General features: G+C 40.3%; 1 protein-coding gene across 1 annotated transcript in view; it reads right to left on the bottom strand.

Annotated features, from left to right (window-relative positions):
* Positions 1 to 4,148: 4,148 nt before the first annotated feature.
* SPAG1 (sperm associated antigen 1) overlaps positions 4,149 to 27,500 on the bottom strand; it is a 99,026-nt gene continuing 75,674 nt past the window's right edge. Inside the window, exons 13-19 of the mRNA XM_065895420.1 lie at positions 26,485 to 26,637; positions 17,020 to 17,186; positions 13,205 to 13,337; positions 11,193 to 11,319; positions 6,059 to 6,223; positions 4,388 to 4,759; positions 4,149 to 4,280 (exon numbers count right to left, since the gene is read on the bottom strand). Of these exons, the coding sequence (XP_065751492.1) occupies positions 4,149 to 4,280; positions 4,388 to 4,759; positions 6,059 to 6,223; positions 11,193 to 11,319; positions 13,205 to 13,337; positions 17,020 to 17,186; positions 26,485 to 26,637 (1,249 nt within the window). The remainder of the gene's footprint in view (positions 4,281 to 4,387; positions 4,760 to 6,058; positions 6,224 to 11,192; positions 11,320 to 13,204; positions 13,338 to 17,019; positions 17,187 to 26,484; positions 26,638 to 27,500) is intronic.

Below are 27,500 nucleotides of genomic sequence, written 5' to 3'. Positions count from 1 at the left end.
ACTAGTATTGAATAAGAATGGTGAGAGTGTGCATCCTTGTTCCTTAGAGGAAAAGCTTTCAATTTTTCACTTGAGTATGTTTGCTGTGGGCTTGTCACGTATGGCCCACATTATGTTGAGGTTATGTTTCTTCCATATCCAATCTGTTGCGGGTTTTTATCATGAAAGGATGTTGCATTTTGCTATATGCTTTCTTCTGCATCTATTGAGATGATCATGTGATTTATTTCTTTCATTCTGTTAATATGGTATATAAGATTTATTAACTCACGTGTTGAACCATTCTTGTATCCCAAGGATAAATCCCACTTAGTCATGTATTTAGGTGTTCCTACATTGAGCCCATACATCTTTATGAATGTTATAAATTCTTGCTTACTGACCACCTTTATCATTACATAATGACTTTCTTTGCTTCTTGTTATTGATTTTGGCTTAAGGTCTATTTTGTCTGATATTAGTATGGTTATCCCCACTTTTTGTGGTTTCCACTTGCATGGAATATCTTCTTCCATCCCTTCATTTTGAGCCTGTGTGCCTTTAAAGCTGAAGTGAGTCTCCTGAAGGAAACATATAGTTGGGTCTTGTTTTTTTAATCAGTCCAGCCACTCTGTGCCTTTTAACTGTTGAATTCAATCCATACATTCAGAGTAATTATTGATATGTACGTACGGACTTACTATTGCCATCTTATTGATTGCTTTCTGGTTTCTATTTCCATTGTTTCTTTCCCCTCTGTTTCTGTTTTTTCCTTATGTTTCTTTTTCCTTTTGTTTCATCTTGGTAAACTGGTGATTTTCCATGGTGATATGCTGTTTTCCCTTTCTGAAATCTTTCATGAATCTGCCCTAGACTTTTGCTTTGTGGCTACTGTGAGGCTTAGCTAAAACAGCTCATAGATGAAACAGTCCATTTTACACTGACAGCATCTTCATTCACCTATGAAGACTCCTCCCTTCACTATCCCCCCTTTTACATTTTTGATGTCACAATCTTTTTATGTTGTGTATTTAATTATAGTAGCTATAGTTACTTTTAATACTCTTTTCTTTTAACCTTTATCTGTAATTGAGTGGCTAATATACTGTCTTATTATAGAATTAGAATTTTCTAAATTTGAGCATGTATTTTTCACCTTTACAGGTATAAAGGTGTTTTCATGTCATTGATGAGCCTCTTTTCATGTCAGCTTGAAGAACTCCTTTCAACATTTCTTGCAAGCCAGGTCTAATGGTGATAAACTCCCTCAGCTTTTGTTTGTCTTGAGAAAGCCTTTATTTTTCCTTTATATCTGAAGAATAACTTTGCTAGATAGAATATTCTTGGCTGGGAGTTTTTAATCTTTCAATGCTCTGAATATGTAATCCCACTCTCTCCTAGCCTGCAGGGGTTTTAGTGAGAAACCTGTTGATAGCCCAATGGATGTACCTTTGTAGGTTACACTCACCCCCCCCCCTCCCCCCCGCCACTGGCTGCCTTTAGAATTCTTTATCTTTGGTAGTTTCATTACAACGTGTCTTGGAGAAGGTATTTTCACATTTAGATAACAGGGTGATCTATTAGCTTTGTGAATTTGGATGTCCACGTCTCCCCAGATTTGGGAAGTTTTCAGCTATTATTTCTTTAAGTAAACTTTCTATCCCCTTCTCCCTCTGGATCCCCAATTCTTCTAGTATTGATATTTGCTCTCTGTCTCAAGTCCCATAGAGCATGCATGCTTTCTTTGCTCTTTTTTATTCTGATTTATTTCAAAATTCTCATCCCCTAAATCATTTATTCTGTCTTCCATCTGCTCTGCGCTACTGCAGAGGCTCTCCAGTGCATTCTTCATCTCATTCACTAGAATTTCTGTTTAGTTCTTTTTTGTGATTTTTTTGGTAAAGTGTTAATTTTGTTCACGTATTTGCCTTCCTATTGTCATTAAGCTGTCTTTCTGAGTTTTCTTGTAGCTCACTTCAGAACAGCTTCTGTCAGAAGAGTTTCTTCAAAACAGCTATTCTGAACTCTTTATCAGCTACACCGGAGTATTCTGTTGCTTTGAGCTCAATTGTTGGAGAATTATTGGTATCTTTTGGAGGTGACATATTTTCTTGATTTTTCATGTTCCTTGTATTTTTGTTTTGCTCTTTTGGCATTTGAAGTAGCAGGCACCTCCTTAAATCTTTACTGGTTGCCTTCAGTTGGGATACTAATCATTGGTGTTGCTATACGAGGGGCTTCCTCGGTTTCTGAATGGGTAGCCCTGCTCCACTCTTCTTGTTCTGCCTTGTGGCAGAATTCTTAACCTTTTATGTTTCTCCTGATTCTTAGAACTCACCAGACCGGCTGCTGGAAACCTCTCTTTTGTCTTCCAGAAGGTAGTGTTATAGCTCCAGTTGCAATTTCTCCCTTACCCACAGACTCTGGTCCATCCTTCTGAGAATACTCCAACTACTGCGCCTGCTCTCACTGCTGCAGCACTCAGGAGCATGCAGACGGATCTGGCCACAGAATGGCAGGAAGTGTGGGTTTAGCACTTGGGGTGTTGGGGATGCCCACGGACCCAGCAGGGAGATCCCTAAGTAGGGTACTCCCAGAGGCTTGTGGGCAGACTTCCTGCTGAAGTCCTGAAGCTGTCTGCAGGAACTGTGCTCCTTTAATGCCCTTGATATTCTTATCTGCTTCCTTCACTTTCTCTTCCCTTCCTTCAGTCATGGAGGTCCCCCCTCAGGACTCCGGCTGGGGAGAAACAAGTTTCTCCAGGTGTGACCCCAACGGTTGGGACAGCCCAGCACTTGCTCACTGCTTCCCACCTCCTCCACAGGAGAGGCTGCCCCATGCAGCTAGTACTGGGTATGTAAAAGAGAACGTTTCCTTTTTATGTTTCTACTGTAAAGTTACTAACACACTCCATCATGTACTTGCACAGAAACTTAGTATCATTCAAAAGGAGAAGACTGTTTTGTTCATTTGCTTGAAGACTAGAGTTAAATACCCATCACAGCAGATTTTCATTTATGAGCTTAGGAAAGAATAGTTTTTTTTAAAAAATGGCACAGTTTGAAACCATTTACCCAAAATACTTTAAATATTCTTTAATTATTAAATATTAGATAATAATGGATATGGTAATAATGAATGTGATAGTCATCTTTCGTCTGCTCTTCTAAAGAGCAAGAAAATGCTTCAGAAGAAGAAACCTGACCAAAGACTACAGGAATAAATGACAGCACACTGATAGAGACCTGAAGGTTTTATCGTAAGAAACACCTTTGCTCTGACCCAGTTAACAAGGGAGCTCTCAATATAAAGAGTTCTTCACTTTCCCTTTTGCACGAAGGGAATAAATATGATTATGCTTAAAGGAGGAGGGAAAAAAAGAGGGAGAAGTCATTTAAAATGTTTGGGGGAAGTGTGGGAGTGACAATTCAAATAGAAATGCAGGCTTAGTTGCTTTTATATAGTGGTTGTTTCGTTATTGCTTGTATAAGCAACACATAAGGGAAACTTGCCTTTAAAAATCTAGTAAAAAGTAGTAGAATTTCAGGCAGTTTTTGTTCTTAATTATTAGGCAATGCTTCCATATTAGAAAAAAATAAGTTCCTCTTATAGCTGTAAATTAATAATCACAATTTATTTAATAATCATTTCATATTCTAGACTTAAGTGTTACATTTCATCTTAGAGGCCTGTAATCCACAAGTAGTATAAAATGGGATTTATATATATCTTAGCAGGAAATAAAAGTGATGTAATAATCACTGTTAATGATTTTCACTTTTAAAAATGAACTGTAAAGAAATACATTTCTATCAAACTTAACAGGACTCCTTCATACCCAAAGAAGTGTAATTTAACTCAAAATTTTAACAAGTTATTAAAAGAAAATGTATAATATAAATTAAAATGCATCTTAACGAGTTCCAGATATACTTATTATTAAATATAAAGATGTTAGCTCTGGTACATAAGAAAATATTTACAACTAATAAAAAGCAGATTGTAGAATATATGTGTTCTATGTATAAAAATAAGTAAAATAGTTTATAGTCCAGACCAAGGGATCTTTTCTAAGCCAGGTTTTATCCATGCAACTCTTTTACAATACCATCTCATTAGCATTACTGGAACACATACATGCATGGAAGAAATCTAACAATAATCTTTATTTAAAGCTCATACTGCCTTTTGAGGGCCTGCACGTCTTCGAAAGTAAAATGTTTGTTTGGTGTGTCTGAGAGGTCATCAAAGAGCTGTTTAATCTGCTCCTTTTGGCCCTTGCTAATCAGTGTCAACATCATCTGAAAGAAGGAGAAAAATTATATTAGCATACAAACTGGCATTTTAAAGTTGTTATAAAACCCCTAAAAAAAATCAATCTCCATGAATAACATAGTTTGACACTTACTTTAAACCTTTCTGCTTTACTCAGATATAAAAGATGCTGATATACCAAAGAAGGATCTTTATCAACAAGATTATTTTTCAGAGACTGGATGAGGAGCAGGAATGTATCCCCTTCAAGTTTGTTGCTCAACAACACTGGCAAGTCTTTCGGTTCAGTGATGGCTAACAGGTGTGCACAGGCTTCTTTATCTTTCCTAGTACTGACTGCGTTTATAACCTGGCCAAATTCGTAGGCATTGTTAGGCTTGGGGATTGGTAGTTTCTCATAGAATTCTCGTGGCCCGTTGCTTGTGTCCCCCATCTCAGAAGCATGGGAGTCAGTGGAGACGTCCTCCGAGGTCCTTTCAGGCTCCTCTTTCTGGCCTTCATTCACCTTCAGGGGGAGACAAATTACACTGTGACACAACGGCCACTGCACACACCCCAAGTTACCTTCATTAAAATGGGAAGGGGGCTTCCCTGGTGGCGCAGTGGTTGAGACTCCACCTGCCAATGCAGGGGACACGGGTTCATGCCCCGGTCTGGGAGGATCCCACATGCCACGGAGCAGCTAGGCCTGTGAGCCATGGCCGCTGAGCCTGCACGTCCAGAGCCTGTGCTCTGCAACGGGAGAGGCCACAACAGTGAGAGGCCCACGTACCGCAAAAAAAAAAAAAAAACAAAACCAAAAAACGGGAAGGAACTGAAAAACACAAGTGGACTGTAGTTTAGTCAAGTTCTAAGTGAAAAATATATAACTTGTAATAATCATAAAATCTACTTTTTTTTAGGGAAGAGAACTTTAAGGATCCATTCATAAAAACATTCATTTTTAAAGTTTAAAAAAAAATTTTGACACTGAGAATATGACAGTGAAATTTTATAATTTTCCACAAGTAAAAGCTGCTGCATAGAAGAAGACCTGTAACAACTTTATATCTCTTCTTCATGATAAATTTTACATTTACTTGTTTCGTTACATTTGATAGAGAAGTCAACTTACATTTTTCAATTCTCTTAAAACAGCTTTTTCCTCCCCTCCTTAGAGGGAAAAAACTCCCTAGCTTCTTTCACATATTAGCCTCTAACTCTTAGAAATGTAAGATGATAGGTAGCTGATATAGTATTCATGAATACACAGGAATCCAAGAGCTGACATTCTTCACTAAAGGCAAAACAAAAGGCTACAGCACAACACATCCAGTTGTCTGAAATCACAAAGGTAGGTTTGATTCTAGGGTAGTCCAGGACCCCTGATGAGGCCGGTCTTACAAGTTTACTAAAAAAGGTCTAAATCAATCACGAACCCTCTATGGGGTGTGGCGTGCAGGACCACTGAAATTGAATCAGTCCTGTAGGGTTCTCTGGGTCGACCAGGAAGCAAAGCTCAGCGGCCACAGGCTCGCAGGGCAACCTGGAGTGGAAGCAATAAAACCACAGGCCAGGTGATACCGGGGGAGGGGAGCACAGAAAGGAAGAATGCAGACACCCAAGGGTCCTTGGACCCAAGCTGGGAAATGCAATGGCTAATTATCACAACAAAAGAAAAATCTTGTCATTTGTTAAAATGTCTTCATTGATCATCAGAATAAAAACATGAAAATTTTTAAAGTCATAGGAATATGACCTCAGAATCCCATATGAGTATAGGATCTCCAAAAGAGTACTTTCAGAGATAGCCAAATATACATACCTCTTCAATCTCAATTTTCCTTCTCTCCTTTTCTTTGTTGAATAATGCTGCATTATCCTGAACATTCAGGATTCTGGTTACCTCTTCCAGTTCCATTTTTGCCTCAATAATATTTGGGTCTAGTAGGAGAACTTTATGGAGATCGTTTAAACTTTTCTGATAATTCTGAAAGCAGGAAGGCAGAGAAAATAATTTTCATACATAAAAGGAGAAGGGGCACAGATGAGCCCAGGTGGGAGTGAAATTGGTGAGATGACTACACAGAGTGTGTGTAGTGGGTTCCATTGGTACCGCAGTAGTAAAGTTAGGCCTACGAGATAAGTCTTGGGCTAAAATATTGTAGCCCACAACACGGCGGCCATCCTCTACAGAAGAGCGAGCACGGAATCTGGGGTTAGAAGGCAAGTTAAGTTCTGTACCACCACAGCTTTCATAGTCCCTGGCACACACCGGCATTTGTGGTCTGCTGAATAGATGAAAGAGCGCAGCCTCCCATCAGCACCTACTAGTAATGAAAGCTTGAGCAAGATCCCACTTCAGCTTTCTGAGCTTTAGTTCTCTCATCTTGAAAGTAAGGATGAGAAGAGATTCTACTCTAGTTTTCACGAGGTTGTGCCGAGTAGTCAGCTCATTAATAAAATAACGTGGGAGTGGCTTAGCCTTAGAAAGAGCTGGGCCAGTGTTAGCTGTTACCATGATGCCCTGTTCTGTAACACCCTGCTGGTTGCCTACTGCTCAAACAGCCTAGAGTCAACCTTTATTCCTCCATAAAGAGTCAGGCAATACACTGGAGAGGTTGAGGGGAAGGAGAAGGGATCTACGCTTAACCAGACACTGCACAGAATCTGCTGGCAGAGACGGACACCACAGAATCACAGTCTGTTGTGACAAGCCACATTCTAGAACTACAGACTAGACCCATGTTTTGATTAAGCCAAAATTGATTCTGTGAGGAGGCCAGGAATTCCAATGACGTATCACCTCTCAAGTACTCATGACATATAATAACAGCATGCACTGGATGCTGAAGCCCAGGTAAAATAAGCTGGTGGTTACGTGACACCCCTGGGGGACGAGCTGTAATGCCGCGGCCCTTCCCACTCCACCCAGCAACATACTAGAGCAAGAGTGATGTGTTTAAAAGGGATAACCTTAAACCTGCTCTAACTTATTTTTTAAAAAGGTAAATTATTTACAAACTGTAGTACATCAGCGCTATTAACAACAATCTCCACATAGCACTTTGTCACAACAGCGCAGTTGGAAAACCTGCTACAAAAGACAAATGACACTGTGTTTTCATCCTAGGTGTTCCAGGCACGGAATCATACTGAAAGGCAAGAAGGGGGGGGCAGCGGGGCAAGCTGAGGGAGTGATAATAGCTAACTCTTACCCGTCTCAACATTTTGCAAGTATTCTTATTTTAGTCCCACAATAGCCCTATAAATACTGTTACTGCCCCCATTTAAAGATAAGGAAACTGAGGCATAGAAAGGTAATCTTTGAGATGATGAAAGCAGCAATGAGCAGAAGGTGAATGATAAGACAGTTGTGGAGCTCAAGTGAGAGGCCTGAAAATGGAGATTTGTGAGCTGCAGCCTTGGAAATAGAAGGCCACCAGCAAGGAGTTGACATGACTATTTTTTCATCCATTCAAGGAAACGCTGTGCCTAAAGACCAGTCTGTCTGGTTGGAAGAAACCTAAGAAAGCAAGAAATACACTTTGATAAATGTTAAACAGAGGCAGGCAAGTGTGAAGAGAGGGCCTGACAGCAGGAGGTGCGGGGATGGCCATGGAGCAGGGAGGCGGTGGCAGAGGAGGGGCCGGGTCAACACAGCGTCAGACCAGATCCGGCCCTTCCGTGGGCCAGGGGCTAGGACACCATGGGGGAAAGGACAGCCAGGGCCCCGGCCCTTGTGGAAGCTTACGTCTTATGAGGGGAAACAGTAAGAAAACAAGTGAACAAATGAATAAATAAAGTAAGCGTGCACTGTCATTTATGCAATTAAGAGAAGCAAGGATGGAGACGGATGCTAAGGAGGGGAAGGAGTCTCCTTTGACACGGGTGTCGGAGAACAAAGGACCTGAAGGGAAGCCAGCCACGCAGAGTGGGGGGCAGAGCAGAGCTCACACAGAGAGAAAAGTGCGGCTCCAGCAAAAAGGAGGACGTTAAAAGTTGCTAATGACCTTATCAGGCCTCAAAAAAAAAAAAAAAGGTAAAGTATAATCACATGTGTTTGTGATAACATTTACTATCAATAAATGTGCTTAAACTCCAATAACAGCAATTATTTTATACGATATTACCCTTTTTGATACTTTTGGCCTGATAGCATCCCCGGTTGGCTGTGAATTCCCTAAGGCAGGCACTATGTCTTACCACCTCTATGCTCCCAAAGCCTAGCACGTGAGTGGCATATAAATTGTAAGTAAAAGCAAAATGTTCAATTATCTTTTCTTATGAAGAACAGCTGAACATTAAGAAAAGCCCTATATTTTTCAAACCCGGCACACAGAAAAAATAAAAATAAAATAAAGCAAGCTAGAAAACAAAATATCTGAGAAAGCACAGGCAGGACCCCAGCTCCCTGTGAGCCCCTGTGCCACTTCCTCACCGGTCACACAGAGGAAGCTGACCCAGGTGTGAGTTCTGATGCGTTTTATAAGCAGTGGTAGCCTTTGAAGATCCTGAAATTAAGTTCACTTGGCACATAACTCAAACTACAGGGTATACAGATCAAGTTATAAGAAATCAGACCAGGAAAGATGCCAGCCTCATACTCCAGCGGGACAGCATTGCTAAAAATGGGGATTATCTTTCTGCATCGTAATACAATTTCTAGAATTCATTCCAAGGAAGTATAAAATTCCGGTCTTTCATTAGGTACAACTTCTGACTTTGAATCAAGTAAACAAGTTCAAAGAGTCAGGCAGCCAGTACGGGATGAACCTGTTCTAAGGGTCTGGCTATATATAAACTCACGAGTCATGCAGATCATGGGTGCCTCACGGACCCAAATCCATTAAGTTCAAAAACACTTGAGTACATTTTCAAGAAGCCTCTTGTAATTCATGGTGCCACACACCACCTAGGAAATCTTTACATGAGGTTTACAAATGAGTATGTTGCTAACAAAAGAAAGGGGAGGGGACTGGTCAGGTCGCCTGGGCCCTGAACACACTGTGAATACAGGACACAGTGCAGCTGTGGAGCTGCTGGGCTGGTGAGTGGGGGCATCCACATGCTGGGAGGGTGACGCACCCCAGTTCCATGGGGACAGAAGCTCCTGCGCTCAGGACATTCCTGGACCTCGCCCTACACACCTCTTCACTTGCCTGTTCATCTGTGTGCTATATAACAAACTTAGAAGGGTGGGGGAGGGGAGGAAAGGGAGGGCAGCTGCATGGCCCCAGCTGCTAAGGGGCAGAGGTGTGGCTCCACTGCAGCCCGAGGGGATCTAGGACCTAGAAAAGCCTGAGCACTCAGTGCACACAGGTCATACTCATTTGATACAGGACACAAACACATGACCACCCTCTCTCAACAAAACCTAGGTTTTATGGAATATATTTTTAGATATTTCCCTGTCAGTGATGGGCAGGGAATTACAAGAACTCTCTCAAACTCAATAAGGTCAACGCTCCTCCCTCAAATCTCTCCCTCCTGCTGTACACCCTCCCTTATCACACTGTACTGCTCAGCCACCTGAGACAGAAACCTGTATTTATCCAAAGAAAACGAAAACACTAACTTGAAAAGATACTCCCATGCTCACTGCAGCGTTATTTACAATAGCAACCAAACTGTCCATCAGTGAATGAAGAGATAAAGAAAAATGTGGTATATCTACACAATGGAATATTATTCAGCCATAAAAAAGAAGGAAGTTCTGCCATTTGTGACAACATCATGGACTTTGAAGGCATCATGTTAAGTAAAATTAGTCATACAGAGACACGACAGTTACCTTATGATCTCACTTACGTGTGGAATCCAAAAAAACCAAAAAACCCACCACCTGAACTCACAGAAACAGAGAACAGAATGGTGGTTTCCAGAGGCAAGGTGGGAGTTGGGGTGTGGAGGATGGGTTGGAAAGGTTGAAGACCCTCAAAAGGTACAAAATTCCAGTTATAAAATAAGTCATGGAGATGTAAACAGCATGGTGATTCGAGATAGTAATCGTGTATTGTATACTGGAGAGTCTCTAAGAGAATAAATCTTAAAAGTTCTCGTCACACACAAAAAATCTGTAACTGTGTGGTGAACTACACATATTGTGATCATTTCACAGTATATACAAATACCAAATCACTATGTTGTACATCTGATACTGATATAAAATGTCAATTATATCTCAGTTTAAAAAAACTTTAAAGAGGAAAAAAAAAGTCAATGACCTGTACACTGACAATGTGTGAATTTCATTGTATTAAACCTTAATCAACTTGATTCTTTAAAAATACCATTTCAGGAAATGCCATTTCCCAGTATGTTCTGATTTTTCCTTGTCATGTTATTTTCTACAAATGTGAACATTCACTCAAGTCTTCCACACAGAAGAATCATCATAAAGAAAAATGTAATTATACAATACTTTCCTTGAAAATAATGGTGTGGTTTTCTTAGAGAAGAATGCCATCCTATAGCCTCACACTGACCACCGGCCAGTTTACAGCCCAAATCACAACAGACTTCCCAGCCTCTGCCATGTCTCTACCAACGTCCATGGGGTGAACACATTCTCCGTTCCGATACCTCCCTCCCACCCTACAGACAACCCCAGTCCCCTGCTAGAGGAATCCAGTGGCGGTGATGATGGCCTTCAGTAATTCAAACAAACCTTCCTGTCCTTTAAAGTGGACCTATTATAACTAACAACACTCCTTAGAAAATCAGAAAATAAATCATCGTTTTTGAGCTGGAAGGAATCTTAGAAATTATCTAGCTCCACATTATAGTCCGGGGAAATCTGAGGCATCTTCCAAGGTTTTGGGACTGCTGAGTACAGAACTGGGATTAAATCCCAGGATGATGTCACTGCCATTCCTTGAGCCCACAATTTATGTTCATGAAAACCACATGATCTGTTCAGAGCTGACATTTATATATTAAAATGAAGATTTCCTCACCTTGAGTCCTTTGTAAGCAAGAGCTCGTCTATAGCATGCTTTCACATTCCCGAGATCTATCTGAAGCGCCTGGTCACAGTCCTGCTTTGCCTCTTCAAACTGGCCCAGCTTCAAGTAACAGAGGGCTCTGGTATGTAATGGAACTCAGCATTATGGAAGTAAAAACAACATATCTATAAACTTGGACAACTAACAGAAATCAGAAAATAGATAAATAAGTCCGTTTCTATACCACAGCTGCTGCAATTGAAACCTAACATTTTCCTCCAATTATGGCATTTTCTTGCAATATGTGAAATTAGGGCCCTGGGGATACAACCGCAATCAAAACAGTCCTGGCCCTCAAGGAGGCTGCAGTCTAGGGGAAGAGACAGTCAAAAGAAGCAAACAATAAAATCTGTAGAGGATGCTCTGGTAGCACAGAGCTGAGACTCTCAACACATTTGGTGGAGCTGAAGCCAGGGGAGGAATAGTCAGGGAAGACGTCCCAGAAGAAGTGGCGTTTAAGTTGAAGCCCAGAGTACAAAGTGAGAATTATCCAATGCGAAAGCATTGGGCTGAGATTTAATATGTGGGGAGGGCACAGCACGTGCAAAGTCCTACGGTGACAGAGAACACGGTGCTCTTGACGGACTAAGAAAAGAGCGCTATGGTGGTGATGAGGCTGGGAGAGTGGGAGGCCAGATCAGAAAGGTCCCGTCAGGAGGCTGAGCTTTATCCCAAGGTTAATGGTAGTCCAGTGATGGGTTTTTAAGCAGAGGCTGATCCGTTCACCATGTTTTAAGAAGATCGCTCCAGCTGCAGCATGGAGAATCAGAGGGAACATGACTGTGCGGGGATACCTGGGAGGGCACTGCAGACGTCCAGGGAGAGCCGGTGTCAGCCGGAGGAGGGGCTGACGGTGAGGGTGGACAGAAAGGCTCACACCCAAGAGGAATTTAGAAGGTAGGACATCTGAGCTGCTGACAGACTGGAGAGGGAGGTGTGGGTCAGGGATGATAACCCACCGTGAGTGCAGAAGGGAGGGAGGTGCTCAGGTGCAGGGCTCAGAGACAGATTTGGGGGACATAATTGGAAGGTGGTAAATGGAGCTGGGGAGAGGATTAAATGGCCCAGAGAACATTAGAGCAGACAAGGGATCTATGCCTTTAGAAGCCCGAGAACACCAGGGAAAGAAAAAAGAAAAGTCAGAAGGGGAGAGCCAGGCAAGTGAGCTGTCTGCACCGCAGCCAGGAGGAGAGGTGGTCTCCAGGAAAAACTGAGTGGCCAGTGATGCCCAAGGCCACCGAGGCTGAACAGGAGAAGGGTAGAAAAGTACCTCTTGGGTTCAGTGACAGAATCTTTCACAAAAAAGGTTGCCAAAAGAGGAAAACATGTACAAAAACAAAGCAGTGAGAGATTAAAAGTTTTTTCTGAAATGGCTAGGAGAACCCATGCTGAGCCCCTATTCTTTAGGAACCATACCTTATTCTTCCTTGTCACTGCAGACTCTTATCTGTGTCCTAAAAATCCCCAAATCACCATATTCTAGGTTAACTATCTTTTTTACCATAATGTGTTAAACATGGCACCTGAGCAGCATTCTTGAAAAATCTGCCCATTCCTACTACACATTAGAAGATGCCGGGCCCTTCCCTTAGCATTTCAAGAGAAAAGGGGCCCTTAAGACACTAGTTTGAAAGGCAGCTGATTCCTGCTCCCACTCTGGAGGACCGCGCTGAGGCCTCCCCACGAGCCGCGGCGAGGCCACACACCACGGAGAATCAAAGCAGCACCAGCCAGGGCAGCCATGGCCACGCGGGAACCTAACGCAGCCCACGTCAGACCTCCCAGCTCCGAGACACATCATGTTTTCAATCTCTCCGATAGCCCCACCTCTTTAAAAAATACTCACTTAAAACAATTTGCTATACAGAGTCTCAGAATCATGGTAATAAACTTTGGCAATTAATTTATAATTTTTTCATCAAAACTATGAACATAAGAAATATAGAAAGTTACAAAGAACTTGCCTGTTTGTATAAATGGCACATTCCTTGTTGTTAATTTTTAAGCATTCACTGTATTTACTAAGGGCATCTTTATAGTTTTTGTCCTTTACACATTGATTTCCTTCTTCTTTAAGGGTTTTAAACATTTCTTCATCTATGGGACACACACAAAAAAGAGCAAGTATTCATATAAGCACCTTCACAAAACTTTAAGTATACTGTAAGTTAAGTGACCACAAACCATACAGAGCTAAAGTCTAAATGGAACAAAACGTTGTATACAAATTAAAAAGATAAATTGGCTATAAGTAAAAATGATTATACAATTATGACACTATTTTTTCAAATTAGAAAATAAAATACAAGTGATTCTATCCTTTTATCCATATTGGCACGCCTTCTTTTCTCTGCTAGAGATAGAAATATCTAGTGTTCAGTGTAGTAACTACTTCATGAAAAGTGAACAAACAAACCCATTAAAGCCTGAATTAGACATCTTCCAACAGTCCGAGTTTCCTTGGAATCACACCTCCTCCACTCTCTGCTCCTAAGGTTTACGTAAAGCAAATCCCACCCTAGCCCTACCTTTTGGAGTAATCTTTGTTTTACTAACCAGCACACTATGTTCCCTTGGCCACAATAATCTAATTGGTCAGGAATGGACCTATGAGAGCCAATGAGCTACAATAAGATTTTAGTGGCAGCTTCTGGTAAGGTAATTCTTGCTCTTTGCCGTGGAACATGAGGATAAAAGGAGGAGCTATTTTGCCATTGTGCGATGCAAGGGGAGAATCTGTCTGAGAATGGGGCCAACAGAGCGAGAGAGAGGCCAAGACAGACAGCTAACAAATAACCTCTGAGTGCCGAATCCAGTCATCCCTGCAGCTATCCTACTTGTGGCCTTTTCCACAAGGGGTGCTGATAAACAACCTCTTTTGCTTAAGACATTAATGGTTGGGTTTTCTGTTATCTGCAGTCAGAGTCCCAACTATTACTATTGCCTATTATCTTGCAGTGAGCATGGCTGACTCCTCACTCGGGATCCATTTCCTTCTTCCTAAGGGTACCTCAGCATTCATTCAGCTATCACTCCTCTCCTACTCAGCCCATGTGTCCAGGGGATGCTGACCTCACTGATCGGGAACGCATGGCACGGCATTTCTTCATTACAGGGAGGGGTTCAGCAATGGGCACATGACCTATTAGAATAAATACCAACAGAGCTCAGCCAACAGAATAACAGGCTTAATTAAAAAGCTGGGTTTTTGGGGCAACATATCTCCTCATTATTAAATTAATGCCACCAAAAGCAATGATGTCTCTCTCCCTTTGGACGTTGATATGTGCAGACATGAAGTCTAAAACTGCTACAGTTCTATTATTTCTGGCCAGAGCCCGAGCCCTGACAAGTTGTGCCCGATTTCAGAGCCTGTCTGGGCCCTTCAGTTACTTGAGCCAAAACAATTCCTTACACTTATAAGCCAACAGATTTTCTGTTACTTGCAACCAAAGTTTTCTAACATACATAAAATGTTAAGATTTAAAGTTTTAAATCTATGTAATAACTTTACTCTATGGAGTATCTTGATATAAAATAAAATTGCATAACAAATTTTAAAATATGCCTTTAAATTCTGTGATCTAAAAATCTTGATTAGAGGTACTGAATTTATAGTATACACTTGGAATGTAAAAAATAATCTTATTTGTCCCTCTGCACAAATGGCATGACATGTTAACTTTTCATCCTTTATTTCAAATTACAGAATATTTCTGCCTAATGTTTCATGTTTCAAAAGAACTCACACTATGTGGCCAAATGACAGTCCCCATAAATCTTGGTATATCTAAGCTCTAAAACAGAATATTACAGAGGATTTTTTCTCTTCCAATTTGCTGAAAAACTTTGCTGAAGCTTTTCTTCCTACATTGTTTCTGAGTCTTTGGTATCCAGTCTAACAGTTAGTACACAACTATGAACAGAAAGAGCTGACTATTCTTGTGCTGACGATTCACTATCACATGTCTATAGTATGGTTAGTATAGGCACGTTATTAGTTATGAATAGCTACCCTTTACTGAGTAAATGCTTTGTGCCAGGCCCCATTAATAATGGATTCTAGAAGCTAGAGATCTCCATGTTTTTCCCAGGACTGCTGAACCATCTAAAAGCCTTGGCAGAAGTTCCTGGCATCTTCTTTCTAGGCAATGAAAAGGGTGAGCCATTGGGACATCATGGCTCAGCGTGCCTGCAAGATGAAGCTCGACACAGACACACATGGGGTTCCTAAGCAGGCAGGAGAAATGGAGCCTCAGCCAGATTCAAGCAGAAGGCAAGCGTGAAGCCACACTAAACACTCTGCACAAAGTTCTGAGATAAGCACTGTGGGGATGTATGTATGTATGTGAACAACTACGATACAAGGCAGAAGGAGGTACTGCTAGATATATGTTGTAGGGCTTTTTTTTTTTTGAAAACCTTTAATTTATTTTATAAGAAAACTGGGATTAAATTACAAGGATCCATGTGACCCCAACTTCTGTCAGTCATTTCATGATTTGTGAGGCTCTGGTCCCTTCCCTTGGCATGGTGGCACAGCCTGAAAAAAATGTATACTTTCTTGTTGTTACTTAATAGAGATCTTCCTGGGCATGTTCCCCAAAACACACCACAGGATGGGAGAAAGGTGCTACTACAGAGTAACAATTTTTGTTCCTACTCCCTCTCTGCTTTGTAAAACCAAAGTCAGATGTTATATAGCCCTATCCCCAAGCTTAAATGTAAACAACCAAACGATGTTTTAGATTAAAGCCTTGCATCTTTGACATTCTTGAATTTCTGCATGGTGAGATTTATAAAATTCATATGGAAGTACATAGAAGTTCTTATAATAAATCATGGCATTCCCTAGGACTTAATCTTTAGATCTCTCAATTATACTTTGTAAAACCTTGGTGATCTCATCTAACCTCATAACTTGAAATATCATAACCTGCCTGCTTCCAAGTTTATATGTCAATACAACCTCCCTCCCCTCTCAAACTCTAAGTTCTTTTGAATGTCTAGTAGGTTTTGATGTGTCCAAAACTGAGTTCTTGATTGTTCCAAATCTAATTTTTCTGCAGTTTTCCCATCTAATAAATGGCACTTCCATCCTTCTACTTTCTCAAGACAAAAACCCTGAAATTATCTGTAGCTCTTCTCCCACATCCAACTAGTCAGCTTTACCTTTAAATTGTAACTAGAATCTAATAATTCTCACTACCTCTTCTACTACCCTCTTTATTCAAGCCACCCTTATCTCTTGACTGGATTATTATGGTAGTTTCTTAATGCCCCTATCTCTTCCTTCCTTGGCTTTCTATAACAATCTCATCACAGTAGCCAGGGTGATTCCTAGGGCTTTATTTTGCTTGATTATTTCAAAAACATCAATCTCATTAAACTAGCCTTGCCACATACATGGTGTGTAGAGAACTATATGCTACTCAATTCTTTTTTCTTATTTTTAATAATAATGCTGACTTAATGTTTATTAAGAGGCTACTATAAGTTTACAGTCAGCACATGTGCTAAGTATTTCATATGCAACTCTCCATTTATTCCTGAGAATAACTCCATGAGACAGTTACTCATATTTCCCCCTTTCATATACAAACACTGGAGGTATGTGGCAACTTCCTAAGACTCTGCAGTTAGAAAGAGGGAGAACAGGGTCTTAACTTAAACCCACAGCGGACGCCTGAGTTCAGGCACTTATCCTTCTGCTTTACTGTGAAAATATATGCACAGCTCCCGATAACCCTCAGAAGAAATAAGTGTAGGCTTACCCTACCTGTGATGCCCGGTTGGTGATGGCTGCGGGAACCTCCCACTTGGTCTGGCGGCGTCTCTGCCACAGGCCGCCAAGCTCGCAACTGTGCGGAAGTGGGCACAGCAGGAATGGGCAACAGCTTCTCCCGCCAGCTTGGTCCATCCAGGGCCATTAGGATTTTTGTTATCCTAAAAAGAAAATCAGATTCCTCTGTTGATCATGCAGTTTGCTTTCTACATTAGTGGAGGTCATATCAAGAGTAAAATGTACAAATGCGATGCATTTCTGTACTTCCCTGTAGAAAGCACACAATCAAGCCATTTGCTATCCACATAAACAGTCTTAAAAAGGACTCTTAAAAATTGCCCCAGGGCTTCCCTGGTGGCGCAGTGGTTGAGAATCCGCCTGCCGATGCAGGGACACGGGTTCGTGCCCCGGTCCAAGAAGATCCCACATGCAGCGGAGCGGCTGGGCCCGTGAGCCATGGCCGCTGAGCCTGTGCGTCCGGAGCCTGTGCTCCGCAACGGGAGAGGCCACAACAGTGAGAGGCCCGCGTACCACAAAAAAAAAAAAAATTGCCCCAAACTATGTAACTTTAGATTCTTTTTGCATCACAAGAAAAAATTAAGACATTTCTAATTAGTTTAAAAACTTTTTAATGTATATGCAATAAAATTTTAATTTTTAAAAAAGTATAAAACTAAAAGTTAGGAGGCCTAGAAGAAATATCCCCTGCATAACATTTCATATAATTACTAAATTGATAATGTATTACTCTTGAGAATAAACAGAAGTACTTTGGAATTTCTATGCCGAAAGTGTATACGAAAGGCAGGTGTATAACACTGGCTGTTAAAACTGATGAGGAGTAGCAGTTACATGGAATAGTGCTTCTTCTGGAAACATTTACCTGTGGTTAAGATACTCTTTACCTTGTGTTTTTTTACATCTCTAAAATTATCCACTCTTTTTGTTTTCATATGCATAAAGATGAAAGAATAGGATATTGGAGTCTACTACAAGGGCCCTTGTATTAATGATATTTGCTAATGGCTATCATAATATTGAGATAACATCCCTGATTATCACTTTAAACTTACAAAATATCATACTTAGATTTTAAAACAAAACTGAATTATGTCTTTGGGAAAAATCTGTTTTCAAAAAAAAGGTGGTTCCTACCCACCAGAAAGACAAGATCCAGCCTCATCCACCAGAACACAGGCACTAGTCACCTCCACAGGGAAGCCTACACAACCCGCTGAGCCAACCATAGCCACCGGGGGCAGACACCAAAAACAACGGGAACTACAAACCTGCAGCCTGCGAAAAGGAAACCCCAAACACAGTAAGTTAAGCAAACTGAGAAGACAGAGAAACACACAGCAGATGAAGGAGCAAGGTAAAAACCCACCAGACCAAACAAATGAAGAGGAAATAGGCAGTCTACCTGAAAAAGAATTCAGAATAATGATAGTAAAGATGATCCAAAATCTTGGAAATAGAATGGAGAAAATACAAGAAACGTTTAAGAAGGACCTAGAAGAACTAAAGAGCAAATAAACAATGATGAACAACACAATAAATGAAATAAAAATTCTCTAGAAGGAATCAATAGCAGAATAACTGAGGCAGAAGAACGGATAAGTGACCTGGAAGATAACTGATGGAAATAACTACCACAGAGCAGAATAAAGAAAAAAGAATGAAAAGAATCGAGAACAGTCTCAGAGACCTCTGGGACAACATTAAATGCACAAACATTTGAATTATAGGGGTCCCAAAAGAGGAAAAGAAAAAGAAGGGGACTGGGAAAATATTTGAAGAGTTTATAGTTGAAAACTTCCCTAATACGGGAAAGGAAATAGTTAATCAAGTCCGGGAAGCACAGAGAGTCCCATACAGGATAAATCCAAGGAGAAACATGCCAAGACACACATTAATTAAACTATCAAAAATTAAATACAAAGAAAAATATTAAAAGCAACAAGGGAAAAACAACAAATAACATACAAGGGACTCCCCATAAGGTTAATAGCTGATCTTTCAGCAGAAACTCTGCAAGCCAGAAAGGAGTGGCAGGACATATCTAAAGTGATGAAAGGGAAAAACCTACAACCAAGATTACTCTACCCAGCAAGGATCTCATTCAGATCCGATGGAGAAATTAAAACCTTTACAGACAAGCAAAACCTGAAAGAATTTAGCACCACCAAACGACCTTTACAACAAATACTAAAGGAACTTCTCTAGGCAGGCAACACAAGAAAAGGAAAAGACGTACAATAACAAACCAAAAACAATGGGCAATAGAAACATACATATCGATAACTACCTTAATGTAAATGGATTAAATGCTCCAACCAAAAGACAAAGACTGGCTGAATGGATACCAAAACAGATCAATATATATGCTGTCTACAAGAGACCCATTTCAGACCTAGGGGCACATACAGACTGAAAGGGGATGGAAAAAGATATTCCGTGCAAGTGGAAATCCAAAGAAAACTGGAGCAGCAATTCTCATATCAGATAAAATAGACTTTAAAATAAAGACTGTTACAAGAGACAAAGAAGGACACTACATAATGATCAAGGGCTCAATCCAAGAAGAAGATATAACAATTGTAAATATTTATGCACCCAACATAGGAGCACCTCAATACATAAGGCAAATGCTAACAGCCATAAAAGGGGAAATAGACAGTAACACAATCATAGTAGGGGACTTTAACACCCCACTTCCACCAATGGACAGATCATCCAAAATGAAAATAAATAAGGAAACACAAGCTTTAAATGATACATTAAACAAGATGGACTTAATTGATATTTATAGGACATTTCATCCAAAAACAACAGAATACACTTTCTTCTCAAGTGCTCATGGAACATTCTCCAGGATAGATCATATCTTGGGTCACAAATCAAGGCTTTGTAAATTTAAGAAAATTGAAATCGTATCAAGTATCTTTTCTGACCACAATACTATGAGACTAGATATTAATTACAGGAAAAAATCTGTAAAGAATACAAATACATGGAGGCTAAACAGTACACTACTTAATAACCAAGAGATCACTGAAGAAATCAAAGTGGAAATCAAAAAATACCTAGAAACAAATGACAATGAAAACACGAAGACCCAGAACCTATGGGATGCAGCAAAATCAGTTCTAAGAGGGAAGTTTATAGCAATACAATCCTACCTCAAGAAAGAAGAAACATCTCCAACAACCTAATCTTACACCTAAAGCAATTAGAGAAAGAAGAACAAAAAACCCCGCAAAGTTAGCAGAAGGAAAGAAATCATAAAAATCAGATCAGAAATAAATGAAAAAGAAATGAAGGAAACAATGACAAAGATCAATAAAACTAAAAGCTGGTTCTTTGAGAAGATAAGCAAAATTGTTAGACCATTAGTCAGACTCATCAAGAAAAAAAGGGAGAAGACTCAAATCAATAGAATTAGAAGTGAAAAAGGAGAAGTAACAACTGACACCGCAGAAATACAAAAGTTCATGAGAGATTACTACAAGCAGCTCTATGCCAATAAAATGGACAAACTGGAAGAAACGGACAATTTCTTAGAGAAGCACAACCCTCTGAGACTAAACCAGAAAGAAACAGAAGATATAAACAGACCAATCACACGCACTGAAACTGAGACTGTGATCAAAAATCTTCCAACAAACAAAAGCCCAGGATCAGATGGCTTCACAGGCGAATTCCATCAAATATTTATAGAAGAGCTAACACCTATCCTTCTCAAACTCTTCCAAAATATAGCAGAGGGAGGAACACTCCCAAACTCATTCTACGAGGCCACCATCACCCTGATACCAAAACCAGACAAAGATGTCACAAAGAAAGAAAACTACAGGCCAATATCACTGATGAACACAGATGCAAAAATCCTCAACAAAATATAAGCAAACAGAATCCAACAGCACATTAAAAGGATCATACACTTGGGTTTCCCTGGTGGCGCAGTGGTTGAGAGTCCGCCTGCCGATGCAGGGGACACGGGTTCTTCCCCTGGTCCGGGAAGATCCCACATGCCGCAGAGCGGCTAGGCCCGTGAGCCATGGCCACTGAGCCTGCGCGTCTGGAGCCTGTGCTCTGCAACGGGAGAGGCCACAACAGTGAGAGGCCCGCGTACAGCAAAAAAACAAACAAACAAACAACAAAAAAGTATCATACACCAAGATCAAGTGGGGTTTATCCCAGGAATGCAAGGATTCTTCAATATACGCAAATCAAACAATGTGATAAACCATATTAACAAATTGAATAAAAACCATATGATCCTCTCAATAGATGCAGAAAAAGCTTTCAACAAAATTCAACACCCGTTTATGATTAAAACCCTCTGGAAAGTAGGCACAGATGGAACTTACCTCAACATAACAAAGGCCATATATGACAAACCCACAGCCAACATCGTCCTCAGTAGTGAAAAACTGAAACTATTTCCACTAAGATCAGGAAGAAGACAAGGTTGCCCACTCTCACCACTGTTATTCAACATAGTTTTGGAAGTTTTAGCCACAGCAATCAGAGAAGAACAAGAAATAAAAGGAATCCAAACCAGAAAAGAAGTAAAGCTGTCACTGTTTGCAGATGACATGATACTATACATAGAGAATCCTAAAGATGCTACCAGAAAACTACTAGAGCTAATCAATGAATTTGGTAAAGTATAAGGATACAAAATTAATGCACAGAAATCTCTGGCATTGCTATACACTAATGATGAAAAATCTGAAAGAGAAATTAAGGAAACACTCCTATTTACCACTGCAACAAAAAGAATAAAATACCTAGGAATAAACCTACCTAAGGAGACAGAAGACTTGTATGCAGAAGACTATTAGACACTGATGAAAGAAATTAATGATACAAAGAGATGGAGAGATATACCATGTTCTTGGATTGGAAGAATCAACATTGTGAAAATGACTATACTACCCAAAGCAATCTACAGATACAATGCAATCCCTATCAAACTACCAATGTTATTTTTCACAGCACTAGGACAAAAAATTTCACAATTTGTATGGAAACACAAAAGACCCCGAACAGCCAAAGGAATCTTGAGAATGAAAAATGGAGCTGGAGGAATCAGGCTCCCTGACTTCAGACTATACTACAAAGCTACAGTAATCAAGACAGTATGGTACTGGCACAAAAACAGAAATACAGATCAATGGAACAGGATAGAAAACCCAGAGATAAACCCACGCACCTATGTCTCCTTAGTTTTGATAAAGGAGGCAAGAATATACAATGGAGAAAAGACAGCCTCTTTAATAAGTGGTTCTGGGAAAACTGGACAGCTACATGTAAAAGAATGAAATTAGAATACTCCCTAACACCACACACAAAAATAAACCCAAAATGGATTAAAGACCTAAATGTAAGGCCAGGCACTATAAAACTCTTAGAGGAAAACATAGGCAGAACACTCTATGACATAAATCACAGCAAGATCCTTTTTGACCCACCTCCTAGAGAACTGGAAATAAAAACAAAAATTAAAATTAAAAAAAACAGACATTTCTCCAAAGAAGATATACAGATTGCCAACAAACACATGAAAGGATGCTCAACATCACTAATCATTAGAGAAATGCAAATCAAAACTACAATGAGGTATCACCTCACACCAGTCAGAATGGCCATCATCAAAAAATCTACAAACAATAAATACTGGAGAGGGTTTGGAGAAAAGGAACCCTCTTGCACTGTTGGTGGGAATGTAAATAGATACAGCCACTATAGAGAACAGTATGGAGGTTCCTTAAAAAACTAAAAATAGAACTACCATATGACCCAGCAATCCCACTACTGGGCATATATCCTGAGAAAACCATAATTCAAAAAGAGACATGTACCACAATGTTCACTGCAGCTCTATGTACAATAGCCACAACACGGAAGCAACCGAAGTGTCCATTGACTGATGAATGGATAAAGATGATGTGGATAAAATATTCCATATATACAATGGAATATTACTCAGCCATAAAAAGAAACAAAATTGAATTATTTGTAGTGAGGTGGATGGACCTAGAGTCTGTCATACAGAGTGAAGTAAGTCAGAAAGAGGAAAACAAATACGGTATGCTAACACATATATATGGAATCTAAATTAAAAAAAAAAAAAAAAAGAAAAGCTTCTGAAGAACCTGGGGGCAGGACAGGAATAAAGATGCAGAAGTAGAGAATGGACTTGAGGACACGGGGAGGGAGAAGGGTAAGCTGGGATGAAGTGAGAGAGTGGCACGGATATATATACACTACCATATGTAAAATAGCTAGCTAGTGGGAAGCAGCTGTATAGCACAGGGAGATCAGCTCAGTGCTTTGTGACCACCTAGTGAGGTGGGATAGGGAGGGTGGGAGGGAGGGAGACTCAAGAGGGAGGAGATATGGGGACATATGTATATGTATAGCTGATTCACTTTGTTATAAAGCAGAAACTAACACACCATTGTAAAGCAATTATACTCCAATAAAGATGTTAAAAATAAATAAATAATTTTAAAAAGGTGGTCTCCAAGACTGATAGTAGTTACTGGTAATTAGTAGAATGCATTCCAATTAGTTAGCTCAGTAGTACTTTTTCTGTGAAAAAAATTTTATATTTATATATAGAGGCAAATGTAATACATACACTTTCCCTGCAATTTCATAAACCGAAATTTCAATAGTGATCTTTGGCTATGATAACCACATCTCATATATTTTAGTGTAAAAAATAAATTTGAAAAAATAAATGTACAACCACCCACAGCAGCAGAAGAAAAAGAAAGAAAATTTTAGAATAAAAGAATTTTCAAGCAAAACTTGTATTACCAGCAGAGAGGTAAGGAAGCAGCAGCTGAAAAGAGATGATGTGTTGCCTGGGAATAAATAAGTAGATGCAGGGAAATGTAACACGTAAGATTCCTGGGGAGGGATATGGTTAATGGAAGACACATACAAAATAGGCACAGATGTTTAAATTTAAGAAGAAAAAAAGCTGCTGTGGCTTTGGTGGCAAAGCAAGCATAAATATGGGATTCATGAAAAGGTATAGTGAAATTTTCTAAATGGGTATTTTATCGAAGATACATGTGGCAAAACCAGACAAAGCCTCCTCATCTTATAAAACGATGTATCAGCAAGAGCCATTCAATTAAAAAAAATGAATGAGTCTTAAAAGTCAATTTGTGTAAAAGAACCTTCTTGAGTACATATAAAAATTACAATACAATCCTCAAAAAGCTAAACAGAATTACCATATGACCCAGCAATTCCATGCCTAGGTGTACGCCAAAAGGAACTGGAAACACGTATGCAAACAGAACCTTGCACGTGAATGTTCAGAGCAGCACTATTCACAACAGCCAAATGGTGCAAACAGCTGAAAGGTCCATCAACGGATGAACGGATAAACACAATGTGATACATCCATACAACAGAATATTATTCAGTCATAAAAAGAAATGACGTCAACATACATGCCACACCGCGGACCAACCTTGAAAACATTATGCTAAGTGAAATAAGCCAGACGCCAAAGGTACATATTGTATGATTCTATTTATATGAACTATCCAGAAAGGGTAAATCCATAGAGACAGCAGATCAGGTGCTTGGAAAGGGAGGATGAGGAGTGGCTGCTTAAGGGGGACAGAGTTTCCCTTTGGGGATGAAATATTTTGGAACTAGTTAAAGGTGGTGGCTGTACAACACTGTGAGTGTACTAAAGGCCACTAAATTGTACACCTTAAAATAGTTAATTTAGCTGCTATGTGAATTTTACTTCAATTTTTTAACAAAGTATAATGCAGAAGGTTCAGAAATGTGAATGCCCAGTCTTTCAGACATAAATTCCTCCCTTCAGACCATTCAGCCTATCATTATGAACCAGATTTCCTAAAACACCTCCTCAACAGGCCCCTTGTCTCTCTGTCAGATGCTTCTTTGTTTCATGAGAACCCCTAACCCTGGGAGAAGATCCTACTTTCCCCAACCATCTCGGAGACTCCCACACAGAGGATGGGCAAATTAAGAGCAGAATTCCACAGCATGGGGTGAGCCACGCTCTGTCTGTTGGAGAATGCATTCATTCCACACAATTTTACTGAGGATGCCTACTGTACAAAGTACCGCAACTACAGAGACAGATAAAACACAACCCCGACCTCCAGGAACTCCTAGAAGAATAAGAGAAAAAGAACTTTACAAAAAGAGAAGGCAGAGAATTTACAAACAATATGGAAAGAAGGCATAGGTGGTAGGAAAGGAGCCTGAAGGGCACGTGTGCTGGGGAGATGGTGGATCAGGGAAAGTCCTCTTCTTCGGGACAAGAAGGAATTAACCAAACAAAAAGGGGGAAGAAGAGCCTTCAGACACATATGAGGAGGCAGCAGATGACGTGCAGCGAGGCAGCTGCGCAGCAGGAGAAAAGGCTTGGAGAGCTCTCAGTGGCACGCCTGATTTTACAGGATGGAGACCAAGCCGTGAATGCCCATGGTTCCATCTGGTTCCACTCAGATCCAATAACCAATATCTACCCTTTACTTCCGGAAAGGCTGGGACCAGACAGGTCCTGAGCGACCACAGAGTAGAAGCACCAAGGAATGGCTGCCCACTCTCCACACGGATCTTTCCAAGAGTTTTTCTCCAAAGTGCAGCGGGACCAGGTGGGGAGGTAAGGCAGGATCTCAAAAAAGGAATTAATCTGAAACCTGCCATTCTCATTTTCCATAGCTTTGTTCAAGGTCCCCTCGTGGTCTCTCAACGCCCTTCACCTCTCCAACAACTGTGGCCCACACAGACAGAGGCAGCCTCACCTCTCTGTGATCCCCACCTCACTAATGTTCACACTTGGGGAGAATCTGTCTTATGTTAAGTTGTTCCCCCTAGCTATGTTCTAGTTTACTTAAAGACAGAGGCTATGTCATTTTCTTTTTCCCTTTCTGTCTTTTTGTGGGGAGTGGGGCATGGTACACTAGACCAACACAAGGCTCCGTGTAATATACACATACTTGGAAGAAATTATACTTTGGACAAATGGGATCAGAAAATATTCTACATACCTAGAAATGTTATCCAAGTAGTAATTTTCAAAGTTCACCTGAAAGCAATTTATGAAGTCTGGAAATTCTTACCTTCCCATTCTCACCCGGGGGGTAAATAGGTCATAATATAAATTAGAACCAAATTCTGTGCTATTTTGCCATTTTAAGTTAATACTCATCCTAGATGAGTGTCTATTTAAAGGGCACATAACACAAATATCTACAGGCCCATGAAGACATCCATCAAAACCATTTGGTTTTGAAGGAATGAAAGAAGACAATCATTCATGTAATGCCAATAACGAAGAACACGTCTACACTTTGACATCGTTCTTGAAGGAGGGGAGGAAAATAAAATCTCATTCCATTAGAAAACAACTAGACCTCAGGCGGCTGTCTCTGATCAGGTTACCTGTTAACACTGTCATTTGCTATCTGGATTCCGCAGTCTATCTGCAACACTGTTTTATAATCCACATAAGCTTTCTGATACTGCTCTAAAGTTTCATAGGCCATCGCTCGTCGAAGAAGAGGCTTGATTGAGAATGGACGAAGTTCCAGAGCCCTAAAGGAGACAGAAATATTACACTGTCATTTGTTTTGAAAATTACTCCCTTACTTACACTAACTGAATGTATCCGATAGGACTGGACTCTCACATGCATTCATATCTGATATTTTACCTTGGGGATCTGGCAATATACCAGAAAGGCAAACCCAGAGTAGCAGAGCAATCAAATCTGTGGTTACTTCCTTTCTTTTAAAACAGTATCGAAGCCCTTTGGCATTTACTCTTTCCCCCAGTGAGACTGAACTCCCTGACAGCAGGCGGTGCCCTCCCTCCCACTCCCCTGTGTACTAGCAGAGCCCATCATGGCACCAAGCACAGAGTAGGCTTTCAACAGGTTCTTGTTATTGACAGATTAAAAGGAAAATTTTTATTTGCACCTATGTATTTAATAAGGCACTTAGCACAGAACCACAAAACCTACACTGCATTTTGAAAATAAGCTCTCCAAAACTTAATACAGGTGATTATGATTTACTTGCTGCCAAAGGGCTTCAAACATAGACCCGAGGAAATCAAGGGAGTAAGTACCCAATGATTTCTTGCAAGTCATGAATTTTCACCTTGTACTTTTTAGTCCGTGAAGCATTTCCAATATCACTAGAGATGTATTTCAAGGTTATGTTCCTTGGTTTTGTCTGAAGTAACTGCTTAAAGCTACCTCACTACTTAAGGCACTTCATTATATTCTGAAACAAAGAATACAATCAAAAGATTGTATTTATGAATGAAAACTATTGTACTCTTAGTTTTAACAAAATCAACTGAAACTGTAAAGAAGTACTCCGTGCAGAGATCCTACGAAGAGCTATAATCCACTAACAAATCTCTGTGCCAGACTGCCCACAGTGGGGATAAAG

The sequence above is a fragment of the Phocoena phocoena genome, chromosome 17 (genome assembly GCF_963924675.1).
Source record: "Phocoena phocoena chromosome 17, mPhoPho1.1, whole genome shotgun sequence".
Taxonomy (NCBI): domain Eukaryota; kingdom Metazoa; phylum Chordata; class Mammalia; order Artiodactyla; family Phocoenidae; genus Phocoena; species Phocoena phocoena.
This window is presented reverse-complemented; position numbering and strand designations above follow the sequence as displayed.